Source organism: Thrips palmi, unplaced genomic scaffold, assembly GCF_012932325.1.
Source record: "Thrips palmi isolate BJ-2018 unplaced genomic scaffold, TpBJ-2018v1 HiC_scaffold_8, whole genome shotgun sequence".
In the NCBI taxonomy this organism is placed as follows: domain Eukaryota; kingdom Metazoa; phylum Arthropoda; class Insecta; order Thysanoptera; family Thripidae; genus Thrips; species Thrips palmi.
The window spans coordinates 11,793,474-11,810,825 of NW_023144635.1; the positions used below are offsets into that span (position 1 = coordinate 11,793,474).

Here is a 17,352-nt window from a genome sequence, read left to right on the forward strand (position 1 = left end):
GTAAAAGTTTCGAGGCAGCTAAGTTATCTTACTTTGAAATGCAGCTCCTCGTTTGGGCTTTTTGGGAGCTGGAGACCGAAGTGTTGCAGTCATGCCCTGGGGCTTTTCCTTGGGGCCTGGGGCCTGCACCTTTGGCTTCTTGAACTCAGAAATTGTTGGAATCTGAGGAGGCAGCTGTGGCACAACTGTGGCCTCAGACGAATCATGAACACTCAATACTGTCAAAAGAAAAGAACCATTAAATGATGTATTCCAGCACACTCTTCATTTGGATATGATCCCCATTGTGTCAAAATCACTCACTCTCCAATTCACTGTGGCATTGGTCAATGGGATGCACCTCAGATTCAGTTTTCACCATAAATTCACTTATGTGACTAGTGACTAGATTGGAAGCCTGGTTGGAAGTTTGCTTGGAAGTTTGTGCCTCTGTGCAGGAAGTAGAAGGTTTAAATTTGGAAGTGAGCTTTTCAAATTGAAATATTTGCAATAAGTACTTACCTTCACATGTAGTGCTGGACAAAACAGCGTTCTCAAACATCTTAGAATAATTTAACTCTGGAGAAGTCTGATTGACATTAGCAACTGTCTTCTCCGAACCTGTTGCATTGGTTTGGTCCAACTGAAACCCTGAAACACAAAATTATTTTCAAATAATCAGATAATTAGGATACAATATGAAAACACAAGTTGAAAAATAAAACTTTCAAACCTTCTGGGGCAAGGGTCCCTTCGCCAGGTGTAATTATTTCGTCATAGATGTAGACAAAATACCAATAATGAGGCCATTTTTCTCCCTTGCCAAGTCCAAGTTTAGCCTTCTCAAAACCCTGCCGTAGCAAGCGCATCTTTTCCTTAATTTGTTCCCAGCTGTAATCGAGGTGGTCGTCACCGAACCACAACTTATCAGAGACGTTTTCCCATATAGTCTGTGAAACATGGGTTTCACGCAACCACTTTCTATATGGGAGGCATGCAGTAACCATTTTGCCTTCGTTACCTTGCCACTTAGCCCCACGCTTTCCCGTCGCCCGCTGTGAGGACGGATTCCCTGACAGACAAATTACATGATTCAGAATCGTGCTATTATCTGGTGTGTCTATACAGGTATAAATTGCAATGTACATACATATGGCGGGTGTTGTCACAGCCACTTCTTTGAAAGCATTTGGCTTGCCAGTGGGCGCTTGAGGCTCCCACACAGTTGAAGAGGCATTGCTGGGGGCCACAACACTAACCTCATCCCACTCTCCAACTGGCATTGTATTTGCCTTCAGGGTCTTCAGCAGTATGTTACGTCTGTTAGGGTCTGTGTCAAACGTGAATTTTAATATTAACACAGAAGAGCAAGGCAAATTCAATCCACACCGTGAAACAGACTTACATAAATCAAGCAATGCAGCTTCGCGTTCCGTCACGAACGCCACATACTTCTTCCGGTCGACATCGTAAAGTGGATATTCCACATTTTTAATTTCAATCTTTCCTGCCATTCTTAAACCGTTCAGGCCATCAAACTTGATCAAAATTTACTTTCTCCTGAGGATCTTTCACTCGCTAACAGGTCCCGGCTCCAAAGCGGCGCGAAAATGCGGTCTTCGAGATCGTTTTTCTTCTGTTAGTTCTGATTGAAGTTATATGCAGGTCCGCTAGATGGCGTTACTAGTCGCTTGACGTCTCCCCACCTCCCCCCACCCGTCCCACTTCACTCAAAGCTCGCTCGGGCGAGCTTAAGCCTAAGCCAGCGCGAGCTTAGAAATCCAAGCTCCCTTAACTTGATATAACTCGTGGGTCCGAATTTCTGCGAAACACGGCGAAACACGGCGAAACAGCAAATTAGATCCCAGAACACTGTAAGTTGTTGCAGCCGTTGTGGGCTGGAGAAGTGGCAATCGACGTGCTTTTGTGACGTGCATTTGTTGCCCTTCTGAAAAGTGCAGGCAAGCGGCGTACTGCCTTTTCCTGGAGCCACTAAAGCTGCTTTGTTTCGAGCGGTCGATGTGTCGTACTGGGAACGAGCCAATAATTGATGACAACGAATTCCTTGTTAGGCAGCCCATTCGAACCATCGAGCGTCCGGTTCGAGTCCCATTTCGACGAGCGTGGAGCTCAAAAGCGTTCCATCTTTAAGAAATGGCCTCCACTGTCCACCGTAAGCCGCGCCGCTGACGCTGCAGCCCCCAATGAGCCGCGAAATGGTCGCGTGGATGGGGCCGCGATACGAGACACATCATAAAGGCCTCGATTGAGGGGGCCGACGCGCTTGGAGCGCCGCCACGTAGTGTGCCGACAACACCTGGCCGCTGATTCCGCACACCGCCTGTCCTTCTCGCACCTCTCCGAGCCGTCCGAGGCGCCCCGTGAGTGCGACAGAGACAGAGCGACGTGCGGAACCAGGCTGCCGGCGACACCTGCGCGGCCGTCGTCCCCGTCGCGATGACGGCGTCGGCGGCGTCGCGACAACCAGCGCGCGAGTCGGGGAGGGGGCAGAGGGGGGAGTAGTTAGCGGCCACGCTTTGAGGCGACCGCCAACGGCAGCCGACGGCCCATGGTTCGACTCCCGGCCGCAGTAGACACCTCCGCTCTTTTTCGACGTCTGTCTCCGTTGGATGTCTGTTAGTCCTGCCGGATATCTGAGTGTCCGCGACCCGGGTGACGCTGATACTTTTCGCAATTCGGTCGACGCGAGCCTCGGGACTCGATTTTCTGCATGCAGTGCAGCAGCGTGGCTTAAGCATACCCCCTCCCCTCTTCTTCTCTCACTCCCTCCCGGCGCGGCAACTCGCGACCAAAAATAATCCACCCGCGCGAAAATTAGAGGGTGTCTCGAATTTTTAGTGATGAACCATCCATCATGCCCCCTCTCACTCACCCCCCCTCCCCCCCCTCCGCGCCCTGCCATGTGATCGCAGGCTACGAGCGCACCCCCCCCCCTCCCCGTGCAATTAATGCACGGGGAAAGGGCGTACTGAATTAGCTCTGCAGGGAAGAAAGGCGCGGCGTGGCTGTATAGCACAGCGATGGGCCGGACTCGGGTGGGGCGGGGCGGGGCGGGGTGGGGTGCCGGCCCAGTGGCCTGGCCTGGCCGGTCTCATTTATTCATCGCACCCTGTCTCGTATCGCGGCCCCATCGATTGCACAACCAACTATTTCCCCCGGTATTGCTCGGCGTGTACGTGCCGACCCCGCCAACCCCGGTCCGCAAAACCGAGCTGCACGCTGCACCCACGTGTGTGTGTGAGAGAGGGAGTGTGTGTGCGTGTCGCCGCGGGCACACCACCTCCAGGCAGTTGGAGCGAGTGTGGACGGAAGGGGAAGTGACGCAAAACTGTCCAGCGCAACTCCGGCGGTGCGGCTTAGCGCCTTACGGAGGCAGGGTAGGCAGACCCGCCGACGGCGCTGTGCTCCGGGACGGCCTACCCTGCCTCCGTCAGGCGCTAGGCGAGGTGGACTGGCCCGGAGGCAGCGCTGTCGGCGGGATTGCCTACCCTGCCTCCGTCATTACCATTACCATTAAGGGCTAGACCACACATGATCGTATGCCATTTCGGGCCCGACACATGCCCGCCTGCACTGCAAAACGAGACATGGCCGTCCTTACTCCTCAAGCGGCTACGACTCCCACTCGCAGTTTTTTAGGCACTCCAGCCACTGCCACTGCCGTGCCGTGGACACGCCTGCACAACGGACTCTTCCGGATGCAAACTCCGGCGTTTTTTGGACCGCCAGCATACTGTGTACTTGATGGGGCACTTATTGAGCAGCCGGTACCGATCGAGGGGGTAAACACTTCAAGAAATCGTGTTCAGACTACTCGGTATTACGCTGTATTACGGGGGTATTACACGTGTATTACGGCCCTAAAATGCCAAAATTTGGCACTTTTGACCCAAAAATGGTATAACGAGCACGTGTATTACGCGTAATACACGGTTTTTGTGTACAGGGTATTACGCGAGTGGTTACCCCCTCGGTACCGATGCCTTGGGACACAGAGGGCTATCGACCAGACCCCTCCGTGCGTGACCGAGTGCGTGACCCCCACCCCTCCCCTCGACAAGCGTGCCGGGTAATGGGCCTATTGAGGGTCGGGGACGAATATGGGCCGTCCGCGTTCGGGCTGCCGGGCCACCGGGCCGCCGGGCCGTCACAGCGTTCCGAGGGGTGTCTGCGTGTGACGGCGGGCCCCGGCAATGTCTTTATGTCTTTGTCTCGCCGACTGGAACGGTCAAGCTTGCCGCCGACAGTGTTTCCTTGAAATGACAGGCCCCGCACGGCAGGGCGGCGGGGCGCCGTCGGCGGAGCACTCGGACTCCTGTCGAGAACGAGAAGACTAAAAATACGGGTGACGTCAGCGCGTCAGCGAATCGCAAGCCGACCGCATCGGGACACGGTCGCCGGGCATATCGACCAATCGGAGTGCGGACGGAGCGTCCGGCAAGCCGCACAGCGACGCGCAGGGCCTTGCAGACAGTGGGCCAGAAGACCGGCGCAGGCGGCCCAAACTCTAGACGCGTTTTGAGTAGCAGCGTCGCTAAGCAGGACTCGAATCAAACGTGTGACCCCACCAATGGATTCCTCGTTCGGAGAGCAATCCATTGGAGGGGTCACACGCTCGGTTCGAGTCCCATTTAGTGGAGCTAAGACCCGCCCGGGACTTTGACCGCCCCCGCCGGTCTTCTGCCCCGGTGCGCCGCAGCGCGCCTCCTTCCCGACGGCCTTCTCTGCCGTCCGCAGCGCACGAAGCACGACGGCCACGTGCAGCGGATAAAGGTTGAGGGAGCGCTGCAGACAAAGACGGTGGTGATGGAGAGGGGACGGAGCGGGTTGCGCCAGGCCACGCCGGGGGTTCGCCGGGGTCCTGCCGGGGTCGGACGGCGACGCAGGCGCCCTCCGACGGCGGCCGCGGCCGACCCGCGAACTGCGCCAAAGCCAACTCGCTTCCAGCGTTGCAGCGCCCCAGCGTTCCGGGATGGCAGTGGCCCAGTCGTCCGGAGAGTCGGCGGCGGCCTCGCGGCTTCGCGGCATCGGCGGCGGCGTCCGCTCGGCGGCGTCGTTCGCCGGAGGGCAGGTGGGCGCCACCTGGCGGCCCTCCGGCAAACGACGCCACCGGGCCGGCCCTCCCCTCCCCCTCCCACGCCACCCCCTCCCCCTGCCCTTCCGTGACTCTACCCCCTGCAGAGGGGGCGGCAACTCCAGCAAGGGGTACCGCAGCTTTGCCGGCAGCGCAAAAAAGAAAATCAGTAAAAATAATACTATATCCCTTCTTTTATCATTATGAGCTTTAACTGTAGTGTTTGTGAATGAATGAGACTAACGGAGGGGTCAGGTTTTGACGTTGTTATTTGAATTGAGAAAATGATTAACTAGTTTAAGAATTTATATTGCAGCTGTTCCCTTTATTAAAGTATTCACGCATTTTTGACACATATCACGCAAATCGGCCTCATTCCGAAAATAAATGAACCCACCAGCAAGTATCACTTTTGCGTCTCGAACTAATTTTTCCTCGAGGCAAGCGTGCGGCGGAACAACAACAAGCAAACTGCATGCAGGGCGTAAAACAAAACGCTGCAGCGCGCAATTTATGATTTCAGTTTCCACTCACACGCGGCTCCGGAACATGCCGGCGCAGCAGGCGAGGCGGGGCGGCGCGGGGCGGGGCGGGGCGAGGCGCCACCGTACCCACTGCCAGCTAATTTTTCGCTGCGCAAAAACTGTGTATGAGGCGCACGTGTTGGTGTGTGTGTGTGTGTGTGTGTGCGCCCGCCACCCGCGTATGTGTGTGTAAAGACGTGTGAGAGTGTGCGTGTGTGTGTGTGGTTCCGGTGCCCCCGTGGCATTGGTAGGCCATTTGCATGCGATAGTGCAGCGTATGGCCGCGCCGTCCTGGGTGCACCCTTTATAAGAATGAGGCTCACGAGGTCGATGCGGCCCCTCCCCCTCCTTCCCTTCGTTCACACAATGGCCCGGCAGCAGTGGCAGCAGTGTCGTGGCAGGTCGACCAAATTTCTAGCCGCGCACTCGAGAACGAGCAGCGCGCTTCCCTGGGGGGCTTAACAGACGCCGACAGCGGCAGACGGGTGTGGCGGGGCGGGGCGGGGCGGGGCGGGTGCGCCGCTGTCCGGCTCGCTGGAACGTGTCATCGCCTGGAACGCCTGGAACGGCGCCAATCACTCGGCGATGCGAGCAATCACCACCGCGGTGGCGCCGCCCACTGCGGCACCCGACCTGCCCCGCCCCGCCCCGCCCCGCCCCGCCCCGCCCCGCCCCGCCCCGCCCCGCCCCGCAACGCCCCGCCCTGCGTGTTAAGTGGCCGTTTGAGGGAGGTCGATCACACGCCGCCGGACACGGCCCCCGCGCGCCGCCGCCGCGCCCACCACGCACCTCGCCGACGCTGGCCCTGGAGGAGGCCCTGGAGGCCCTGGAGCCCGAGGGTGAACGATCCTGGAGGAACACGACGTGAAGGGGCGCAGGGCGGCGACGCGAAGGGCGGGGGCTGGCCGTCAGGGCGTCAAGGGTGTGCAAGGGTGTGCACACGCCACACCAGCAAATGTCAGTCCGGCAAGGGAGCTCGACGACTTGCCCATAAACACGACCTACTTACAGGGGAAAAAAAAACTTTCAGACACTAATTTTTAATTTTGCTCTTCGCAAGTGCGACGGCCACTTTTCGTCGCCGGGTCCTTCTTGAGGGGCGCGAGGACGCGGTGCCAAAATCGACGCTGATGCCAATTTGGTGTGGTGGTGCGGGGCTTCGCGGCGCCGCACGGGGCACGCCGGGGCGTAGTGTTCGTGATTGGGCGGGCGGCGACGCCATGGCGCGCCCGACGTCTTTGCCGGCCGGGCGGCCGCCCAGCCCGCCCAAACGCTCGTCGGGCGGGGCGGCCGCCCGGCCCGAGATTTCAGTCCGGGCGGCCGGTTACCCGTGCGCCCGACCGGCGTTTTGCTACCTAGATGGCAGCACCTCTCGGGTCTAGCACAAGGCGAGGGGGTGAGGTGCGGGTGGAGGAGGCCGTTTAGGCGCGAACCGGAGTCGAACCGGAGACAACTTCGGCTGTTCGGTTTTAGAGTGTCCGAAGCTCGCCGGGGTGCGGCGCTGCAGTCTGCTTTCCGTCGGGCGGTGACCGCCCGCCCAATCTCGATCACTACCGGGGCGCCGACGCTGCCGCCAGGGTGGCCAGGGCCAGCAGGCCAGCCGCACCGGCCCGGCGCTGCCGCGGCGCTCCCGGCCTGGCAACACAAACTACAACTAGCGGCTGGAGCACGTCCAAACGTCCCATTCAATTAGGACAGCCCGGAGCGGGGCGGGACGGGGCGCAGCGTCCTGGATGGCCATTACCACTATCATCCTTGGCCAGAGAGAGTGCCAGCCGAGTGCGAGTGTGTGAGTGTGTGTGTGTGTGTGTGTGTGTGTGTGTGTGTATGTATGTATGTATGTATGTATGTATGTATGTATGTATGTGTGTATGTGTGTGTGTCGTATGTGTGTATGTTTGTGTGTATGTGTGTGAGTATGTATGTGTGTGTGTAGGTGTGTGAAGCTGTTGTTGTTGTTGTTTGCATGCGTCGTGCACCACCGTCTTGAAACCTAGTCGATAATTGAAGGAGAAGTGCCCCTTCCCACCCACGCACGCGTCAGCATGGTTGAAGCGATTCTGTTGGCGTCTCATATCTATCACTATAGTGATTCTTTTCTTTCAACGCAAATATCAGTGACAAAAATCTGTAATCATTCCTGGGTTGTGGAAACTTGTACCGGATGCATAGGTAGCCTAACCCAACCCGACCCGAACTGAGTCGCGGGCCGTCCGCGAAACACCGAATTAGACGCAGCAGCCATTCGCCTTGAATTAGTCACTGCGGGATCCCTGGTGCGAGAGATGGGCGCGCTCGTATTTCACGTCGCTGACAGACTGCTGGACACCGCCGCAGAGAGTGTATGTGTGTGCGAGTGTGAGTGTGTGTACCTCGCCTTGTCGAGCAGCTCGGCGCCGTGGCGGCCACGCCGCAGGCTCGGTCTTGGAGGCGGTCCAGCAGACAGCTCATTTTTTGGCAGCGCTCTGGCAGCCGGCTCTGCAGTGGTGTGTGGTGGTGTGTGCCGCGCCGTGCCGCTTTGGCTGCAGCGACCTGATGTGCGGCGCGGCGAAGGCGGCGAAGACGCACGGCGGGGCGGCGCGGCGACACTCGTTAAGGAAACGAGAAGAAATGTGTTTGGCTGCGTGCCCCGCCCCGCCCCGCCCCGCCCCGCCCCGCCCCGCCCCGCCCCGCCCCGCCCCGCCCCGCCCCGCCCCAAGGCCGACGAGGCCCTGCCAAAGTGCGTCACTCTCGCTTTCTTCATTTACCTGACCGAGTTCCCCAACAGCCTGGGGCACGGCACGCTGGAGAGTGACAGAAGCCCAGAAAGCCCATTTCGGAGTTCAGTTTACTTGTGGTAGGAAGACCGTGTGCTGCGGAAAAGCAAAGCGATCAGGAGACCACCGAAACTGTCTAGCTGCTTCTCGATGTCGTGCTGCTAGTTTGGCTGCTTCGGACGACAGCGTTCCCATCGAGATGGTCTCCCTCTGGCACCACTCGCAGGGACTCGTCCACCGCCTGAGAGCTCGAGAGCAGTCCCTGCTTTTACGAGGCGCTCCCGCCATCAAGCTGCAGGCGATCGCCAAGGCGAGATACCACGCCGACGTCCGCGGGCCGTGGTCGTCCGCGGGCCGTCCGTCGTCGGGGAGATGCTGAGACTCGTGCTGAGATGCACACTTACCCGCCAGCCACCAGTATCATCTGCATGTCTGCTGGTGTGGGGACCGTGGGGCCCGAGGGGGTCGCCGTGGGGGTCGCCGGCCTGCAGGATCGTCAGCAGAAAGCCGCCGCTGCCCCCGCTGCCCCCGCCACGCCCCCAGCCGTCCAAGGACATCACCGACGACTTGCCGGCCCGCGATGTGGTCTCGCGCGTGGCGGGCCGAGGCGGCCGCGCCGGACGCGTCCCGAGATGACGAATCTGGTGGAGAGAGTGGTCGTAGGGCGGGAGGCTCGGAGACGCAGGGGTCGGCGCCCCGCCAGCCCCCCGCCGCCCCCCGCCGGCAGGTCGATGGCGGTACCTCCCGCTGGCTCGTGATTAAGGCACAAGGAGAACTCGCATTACCATAATGCACCGGAAGTTTTCAGTCGAATACGCGGCGGTTGACTCGGCATTCCCCCAGGGCCCCCGGGGTTCCGCGGGGCCCGCACGCCTCTGTCCGGCAGTGCCACCGGCCGCGTATACATGCATCGTCGACGACTCCGATCGAACTTTCTTTTCTCAGTTTTTGTTTTCCTCGTGTTAGCAGGACGCCGCACATGTTTCCAGGGGGAATCTCGTCGGAAGGGAATATTGCCCCGGAGAATTGTAGCGCCTTCCCCCCACGATCACTCGCAAATCGGAAAACCATAATCGCTCGCCGCTGCTCGCGCCACGCCTGGCGCTACCCGACGCTACCCCTCGCCGCTCGGGCCCTCGCCACCCTGCACGACCGAAATTAAGGCTCACTTCTCGAATCTATGGGAAACGCAAGCGGCGAGTGATCTCTTGGCCGTACTCCGGGCTTCCGGTCTCACTTCCGATCGGGTCATCGGAGCGCGCCACGGAGCCGCTCCAGACTGATTCCGAGCTCCGCCGCTGTCTCTATCGCTGCCCTGTGTGGCGTTCACTGAGTGCGAGAGAGGCAGAGCACTGTTCGAAGCCAGCCTGCAGCAGGTTGACCGCTCGGCCCGATCCCGCCACGCCCTGTGTGTCTAATATCGGATTCCAGCCGCAGCCTTGGCTTGAGCCGGGCCAGCGGCCGGGCCACTACCTCGGCCTGGTTGGGGCAGCGGGGCACCGGCCACTCGGCCCGCTCAGCCCTCGGGCTGGGGGTCGTGGCACCGGCCGCCCCGCCGCCCCACCCCGCCGGCCCACCACGCCACACACGACGTACAGTGCGGCGCCAGCGGCGTGCACTTACCGGCGCACATTAGCAGCGCACGCTCGACCTAGCCTCGCCAAGGGCCTCGACCTAGCCTCGCAGAGGGCCCAGCCCTCGCCGGCCCCACGGCGCCGAGCCTGATTGGCCGCGCCCCGCGAGGCTCCGCGCGAGGACGCGGGAGGCGCGGGGATGCCACGTCGGTCAAAATCAAACTGGAACGACGAACGGGACGAGACGAATGGAGTGCTCTCCATCAAGCCGCCCAGGCGGCTCGGCTCTGCTCGGCTCGGCTCGGCTCGGCTCTGCTCGGCTCGGCTCGGCTCTGCTCGGCTGTGCTCTGCTCGGCTCGGCTCGGCGGCTGGGCCGGTGCGCTCCGTGTGCTCGGCGTGAGGGCCGCGGGGCTGCGCGGGGACGGGCCGCGTCGTCAGCATCGGCCCATGAATATTCATGGCCCTACAAGACCCTTTGCCATGCACCCCACACTGTTACGCCAACGGCTGGCGCTTCCGAAAGCACGTCGAGTCGAGGCTCCCTTCAATGACTGTCTGTCTCTGAATGGGCCGCCCTACCAAGCTTCCGGTCCCACTGCCAGACCCCTTGACCTCCTCCTCTTCTAAACCTCAAACTTCACCCGGCGTTTCACCCCAGTGAGACGAAATCGCTTCCACGCACCGATCGAGACTCCCCTTTCCGCGACCCTACACAACGTTTCCCCGGTGATTTTTACCTAAAGTCCCCCGGCTCGTCGGTCGGCGAGTAACGTGGTGACAAAACCGCAGCATCCTTTTCATGTCTAGCGCAACTGACGCTGGCCGCGGTCCAACTAGAACAGCATACACACAAAATCGACGCGCGGGCCGCAGCGGGCCGCCACCCCGATTCCGCCAAAACGCCGCCGGGACACAGTGGGCCAGAAGACCGGTGGAGGCGGCCAAAACTCTTGACGCGTTTTGAGCTCCAGAGTCGCTAAACAGGACTCGAACCGAACGTGTGACCCCACCAATGGATTGCTCTTCGAACGAGGAATCCAGTGGTGGGGTCACACGTTCGATTCGAGTCCCATTTAGCGACTCTGGAGCTCAAAACGCGTCGAGAGTTTTGGCCGCCTCCACCGGTCTTCTGGCCCACTGTGCGGGAGTCGGGGCCAGTCGGGGCGGGCCGACGGCGCCACGGCGTCAAGGAGCAGCGCGCCACGCCACGCCAGGGGGCGGAGCGGGCGGAGCGGGCAGCACCAACCCGCGGCGACAAAGAGCGCACAGCGGACGGAGCGCGGCCGCCGGACTGGCCGGTCGCTGTGATTTATAAGGCAGTGCGGCGGTGTTGTCTCTCTCGCACCCCGGCGGCACGCGCCTTGAGTGCGAGAGAGAGAGTGCGACGGAACGCCGTTCGGTATCAGCGGGCCGGCCTGGCCAGTGTGCCGCAGTCCTAATGCACCATCGCGATGCGGGCAAATGAATCAGGTGGCGCCACGCGGCCGCCAGGCTTGGCCTGGCTGCGGCCATCGAACGCCGCACCCACTGCTCGGCCAGGGACCGCCGCCGCGCTGCGGCACTGCTTGGCGTCAACGGCCACCGACCACCGACAACGGCCACCGACACGAGTCCAGCTCTCCGCAACCAATTTACTTTCGTCGTTGTCATGGTTGTCGCCATGACCCTTTGCGTCTTTCTCTGGCGTATACTGGCCAAGGTTCCTCCGCCCCGTGTCTTTTCCGCACCACTGCCGCCGCACAGTGGGCCAGAAGGCCGGCGGAGGCGGCCGAAACCCTGGACGCGTTTTGAGCTCCAGAGTCGCTAAATGGGGCTCGGAGCGAACGTGTGACCCCACCAATGGATTCCTCGTTCGGAGAGCAATCCATTGGTGGGGTCACACGTTCGGTTCGAGCCCCATTTGGCGGCTCTGAAGCTCAAAACGCGACCGGGATTTTGGCCACCTGCGTCAACCTTCTGGCCCACTGTGCGGCGCTGCCCTGCACTGCCGCTACCCACCTCGCAGTGCAGGCCCTTTCCTGTCGTTGCAGTGCTGCCGATCGCCCCCCCGTGTCTGTTCCACTATTCAGCGCAAATACTCGACCGCGGCGTGACAGGCGGCGGAGTGCCCTCCCTGTTCCCCTCCCCGCCAAACTACTTTTATCGCTCGACCCCACGGCCCCAGGCCCCACGTCACGCGGCGGGGCGGCGGGGCGGCGGCGCGGTGCTGCAGACCGGAATCAAGTAACCTATTCTTCAGGTCGGACCTGGACCGGATGATTGCGCGCGGCCCGCGTGCTGCTCGTGCCGCCAGGGCAGCAGACTGACTCCGAGAGTCGTTTTCTCCGCTCTGCCTCTCTCGCACCTATGCGGGTCGCCCCGCGAGTGCGAGGGAGAGAGAGCGAAACGACTCTGCGAATCAGTCTGCGGCCGTTGGACCGGAACCGGTCCCACCCCCTCCCCTCCCCCGCGGCAGTCGCGGCGCACGCGCGCCCCCAGAATCCACCGCACGAGATCGCACGTCGCACGCGCAGCCTCGGCGCCAGCCAGCCAGCCAGCGGCAGCCAGCGGCAGGACACGAACGATCTGGCAAAGAGCTTCCCTGCAGCTCGCCGCCGTGCCCGCCGCGCCGGCCCACGCCGCATCTATATTTCACCGAGAGACGTCAGGCCGGTTAAAGGGTTGAAGGGGTGGCCGCGCCGGCCAAGGAAAAGGAAGCGCGAAAGTCGGCCGGACCGCTTATCAAACATGCAGGCGGGGCTGATCGCCAGTGACAGCGCCAGAATGGAACACACCGACTGGATGGCGGCAGTGGCCGCGAGGACGCCGCCGAGCTCACACGACGGGCCGGGCGGCGGCCAGCAGGCGCTTCACAGTGGGCCAGAAGACCGGTGGAGGCGGCCAAAACTCTTGACGCGTTTTGAGCTCCAGAGTCGCTAAATGGGACTCGAACCGAACGTGTGACCCCACCAATGGATTGCTCTCCGAACGAGGAATCCATTGGTGGGGTCACACGTTCGGTTCGAGGCCTGTTAAGCGACTTTGGAGCTCAAAACGCGTCTAGAGTTTTGGCCGCCTCCACCGGTCTTCTGGCCCACTGTGCGCTTGCCGAACGACCGCTTTCGTCGCGCTGTCTCCCTCGGACTCGCGAGGCGGCCCGTCGGGGTGCGACAGAGACAGGGTGACGAAGCGCGTTCGGAATGAGCCTGCAGGGCGGCGGCAGCGGCGGCTCGTCAGCCGGGCTGAGTGGCTCCGTGCCAGCGATACATAATGCAGACTACGGTGCGTCCCCGCGGCCCACGGCACGGCGCACGGCCCGGCCGCCACACGCCGGCCTGTACCGGCTGGCTCGCTACGCGCACGCCCACAGCACGCGCGTACGGCGCACGCGTCACGCCGCCCGCTGCGACGGGGAAATTCAACGCGGGGACGACGTCGGGCAGGGTAGTGTAGTGTCGCCCTGGCCGGCCCTCTAACTGGCTGTGAAACATTCAGCCGGCCGCGGCACGGGGCACGGCCCAGGGCAGGCCGAGGGCCCGGCCCTACACCGCGAGGCGCGAGGCCGGCGAGGCCCCGGCCCGTCCGACACCTGCCACGTCCAATGAAGGGTCGCCGGCGGGGCCACGAGAGCCGCGCCGCTAACCTGGACAGACCCTCCCTTCCCTTTCTGCCTTTCTGTCGCCGAAGTGCCGCGCGCCGCCGCCACCGTCCTCTCTGGCCGCCACGCTGCGCTGCGCCACGCCCCCGAAATAGCGAGCAGAGTGGCGAGCGGGGGACACGGTCGCCTGTCGCCTGCCGCGCGCAGCGCGCCGCCGCCGTCACAGCGCGCAGCGCCAAACAGGGCGGTAATCCGGCAGCCGGGCACGCAGCGCCACGCGGCGCTACGCAACTCGCCGCCAGAGATTAATAATTCGAGCCGGAGTGGGCTGAGTGCGCTCGCCGCCGCGCGTGGGCGGAGCGGGGCCGTGGTGTGGTGCCGCGGGCGGGGCGGGCGGGGCGGGGCGGCCCCGGCCACAAACATCGAGGAGCTCTTCCAAACAGTTATTGTTGGCGAACACCAGCATAGAGCCTTTCCTCGCCCACAGCCCACGGCAGCCGGCCCCGCCTCGCCGCGTCCGCCGCGTCCACGTCCCTCGGGATCCTTCCTTTATCCCCTCTCAGGGCCGCCGCCCCATATTTTTAGGCGGATACAAGAGATCGGTCGATGCCTGATGTGTTTTCGTCTGGCTGATCGCGGTTCCGCCTCAGCGCCCGCGCCGTCGACACGTGGGGGCTGGGCGGCCTGGCCTGGCCGCCGTCAAGCAGGGCGCCGCGGAGCACGCCGCGGGGGCCACGCGTCAAAGACTGCCTGCAGGCCGACTCGCCGCTCCGCCTCCCCCGCACCCCTCGAGTGCGGCAGAGGCAGAGCGACGTCGTCACAGTGCGGATTCGCTCCCCCGGCCGTTGACGAGGGGGGAGGCTGTTGAGATGGAAGCCAGTTTTAGCGGCTGAGTTCGAGGACAGGTGTCGGCGTCCACAGGTGTCACAGCGGCCCCACCTGCGTGGCGCCGTCAGCCCCGTCAGCCCCGCCCCGTCGGGCCACCTTTCAAAGGCCTCGCCAGCACACTGCCAAACGGCGGCAGAACGTCGGCCAAACGGCCACATTACCTCCACGACGAATGGGCGACACGTACCCACGCGAGCCGGACGGCGGGAGGGGAGGGGGAATTCGCTTACGGGGAGACGGTTTCAGCGCGGCGGCCGAGGCGGCAGCTTGCCACAAAATGGGCAACGGCGCGGCGGCGCGGCGGCCTGAATTGTTAACCGACGGGGACCTGCCGACCTCCCCGACGTGGCTTTCTTCGTGACCCCGGCGATGCCTTTCACCGATCCCGAGGCTTGAACGTGTTTTCGCGTGTTCGCCGGCGGGCGCGGTCGGGCGGGGCGGGGCGGGGCGGGGCGGGGTGTGGCGCCCGACCCGCGGCAATCGCCCACCGGCCTACTGGCCGCTGCTGCGCGGCGCCCCACCCAGGTGGCCGCCGCCGTGCTGGCCGCCTTGCTGGCCACCGCGAGGACCGCGACGACGCGGCCGCGTACCACAGTCCACCCGCCAATCACGACGCCGACGCCAGCACGACGAGGTGGCGATGACAGACGGCTGTCGGCGCACCCACTTTATTGTCGGCGCCGAAGGCCTACCGGAGGCCCACGAATCACTCCGCCCCCGCGGCCCCGCCATCATCACCTCGCGGCCGCCAGGACGGCGACGGCCTCCTCGACGGCGTGGCTTACGGGGGCTTCCGCCGGGGCTTTGCGGGGACCCGACAGTCCGTTCCGCCACGCGGCGATCCAGGCCGCCCCGCCAGGCCAGCGGGGAGATCGAACGGCAACGCGCAGCCTCCGCCGCCACGCCACGCCGCAACACGCCGCGACACGACACGCCCCGGCCATTAGGGCATCACTTATTTATGCACTGGGGCAATCAATACGGCGCAACCGGGCAGCCGGACACAATCTCGCCGGGTTGTCGTCATGCTTGTCGTCCTCCTTGTGCCTTAACCACCACCAGGGACACCAAGCCGCGCCGCCGCGCCGCCGCCGGCACTCGAGCCCAGGGCCCGAGCGGCGCGGCGTGCGCAGCGCGCAGCACTCGCAGCAGTGCGGCTGCACTGACCGAGGGGACAGCCCGTCGGCTGCAGCAGTCGGGCAGGGCAGGCTCGTCGACAGTGTCGGCAGACGCGCGGACGACGCGCCGACTCGTTGGCGCCAACGGGGCGGCCGAGGCGCCGACAACGCGCGCGGTCGCGGTCACGACATGCTTCGGGTGCTCGCGGAGCAGCGCGCGCTGCCGGTCTGGGTCGCGCGGGGCGTCACGCCGGCGTCGCGCCGCGGCCTGTCCGAGGCCGGGTCGGTGCGCGGTTCGCGCGGTTCGCGCGGTTCGCGCCGAGGCCGTGGCCGCCGTGGCCGCGGGGCGAAGACGAGGCCCGGGCCTGCCGGCGGGGCGCGGGGCTGCCAAGCGCGGGGCTGCCAGGCGCGTGGACGGCACGGCGGCGAGTCGAGCCGAGCCGAGCCCCGAGCCAACCCGACCACGGCACAGCCTAGCCGGCACAGCCACGGCTTGTGCCGGTACGGCGGGACGGCGGCACGGCGGCACGGGCCTGTCGGCCTGTTCGCGGGGAGCGCTGCGGAGTGGCACCGCCACGCTGCGCTACGCCGCTACGCCCCGGCCGCCCCCACCCTTCCCCCACCGCGCGAGGAGCGCCGGGGAGGGGGAGGGGGAGGGCCGAGGGGGACGCGTCCGCATGTGCAGAGGGAGCGATACATCCTGCACACCCGTGCAGTATTAGACACACCAGGTGGAAGCAAGCTCGTGAAACGGGGAACCTTTAGACTGCCTGGCCCGATCGGTAAAATCAGCCGAAATTGTGTTTTTCAATAGGAGCGCGTTCTCTTTAACCCGTTAAAAACAAAAAAAAATACTTTGCTTGCGAAGCGCATATTACAGCACTTCCATGCCGCCGATGACAGGACTCAAATATTTGAACAGATGGAAAAGGTCCAGCTTAATATTCACGCGCGGAAAAAGGACGAGAGAGGAAAAAGCGACGATGCGGCTGGAAAACGAATTGGGGTGGAGGGAAGAAGATCAGCGACAGATTTATCGTTTATATCCATATTTGGAATGCATGACAGAAAAAGACGATAGCCAAGAAATTATGAAAGCCGGGCCGGGCGAGCGCTGACCAAGTAAAAGAGAGAGAGAGAGAGAGAGAGAGAGAGAGAGAGAGAGAGAGAGAGAGAGAGAGAGAGAGAGAGAGAGAGAGAGAGAGAGAGAGAGAGAGAGAGAAAGAAAACAAGGATCCCATTATGCATGCATGAAGGCAAAGGGAGCCAGTTTAAACTGATCCGTTTCGGGGTAACAAAAATAATATAAAAAGAAAGACAGTCGGGAAACAGAGAATATAATTTGGAATGAAAATGAGGACGCGATTATAAATTTCTTTAATTGCACTCCATAGCCCGTTTCGTGATTCGGGCGTGAATCTTTCCCACGGCCGCTCCACTGGAGGTGTTTGCCCCGCCGCCCCCGCGACCCCCGCGGCGGAGGAGGCCGCCGTCGTCGTAGTGACAAGACCGGGGCCCTTTAGTTCCACCAGCCTCGCGCCAGAGTGCGCTCAGTGCGCGGGGGACTTGGTAAATAATGCAGTCCGATTCGGCTCAGCCAAACCTCCTTCAAGCTAGGCCCCTGCCCCGGCAGTGCCCCGGCAGTGCCCCCCGCGCCGCCGCCACCACGCTCCGCCCTGCGGCGGGCTGCGGCGCTGCGGCCCCCAAGCCGTGCATTCGTTACAGCGGCGCTCCTGGCGGCCGTGAGGATAAGTGCGGCAAGTCCAGGTTCCAGGTGGGGAAGGGGGGGGGGGAGATTAGGGAACACGAGCCGGCAAGGGAGAAGAGGAGGCGAGGCATAG

The 17,352-nt window shown here is 62.8% G+C and overlaps 1 protein-coding gene across 10 annotated transcripts in view; it reads right to left on the reverse strand.

Annotated features, from left to right (window-relative positions):
* The window catches only part of LOC117653932 (potassium voltage-gated channel protein Shaker), a 154,421-nt gene that overhangs the window by 48,447 nt on the left and 88,622 nt on the right, over window positions 1-17,352 (reverse strand). Inside the window, exon 1 of one of the 10 annotated variants that reach the window (XM_034399980.1) lies at window positions 8,759-8,877. The exons of the other annotated variants lie outside the window; for them this stretch is intronic. Coding sequence (XP_034255871.1) covers window positions 8,759-8,784 — 26 coding nt within the window. The 5' untranslated portion in view covers window positions 8,785-8,877. Of the gene's footprint in view, window positions 1-8,758; window positions 8,878-17,352 lie in introns of those variants that run through there. 10 annotated transcript variants of the gene reach the window in all.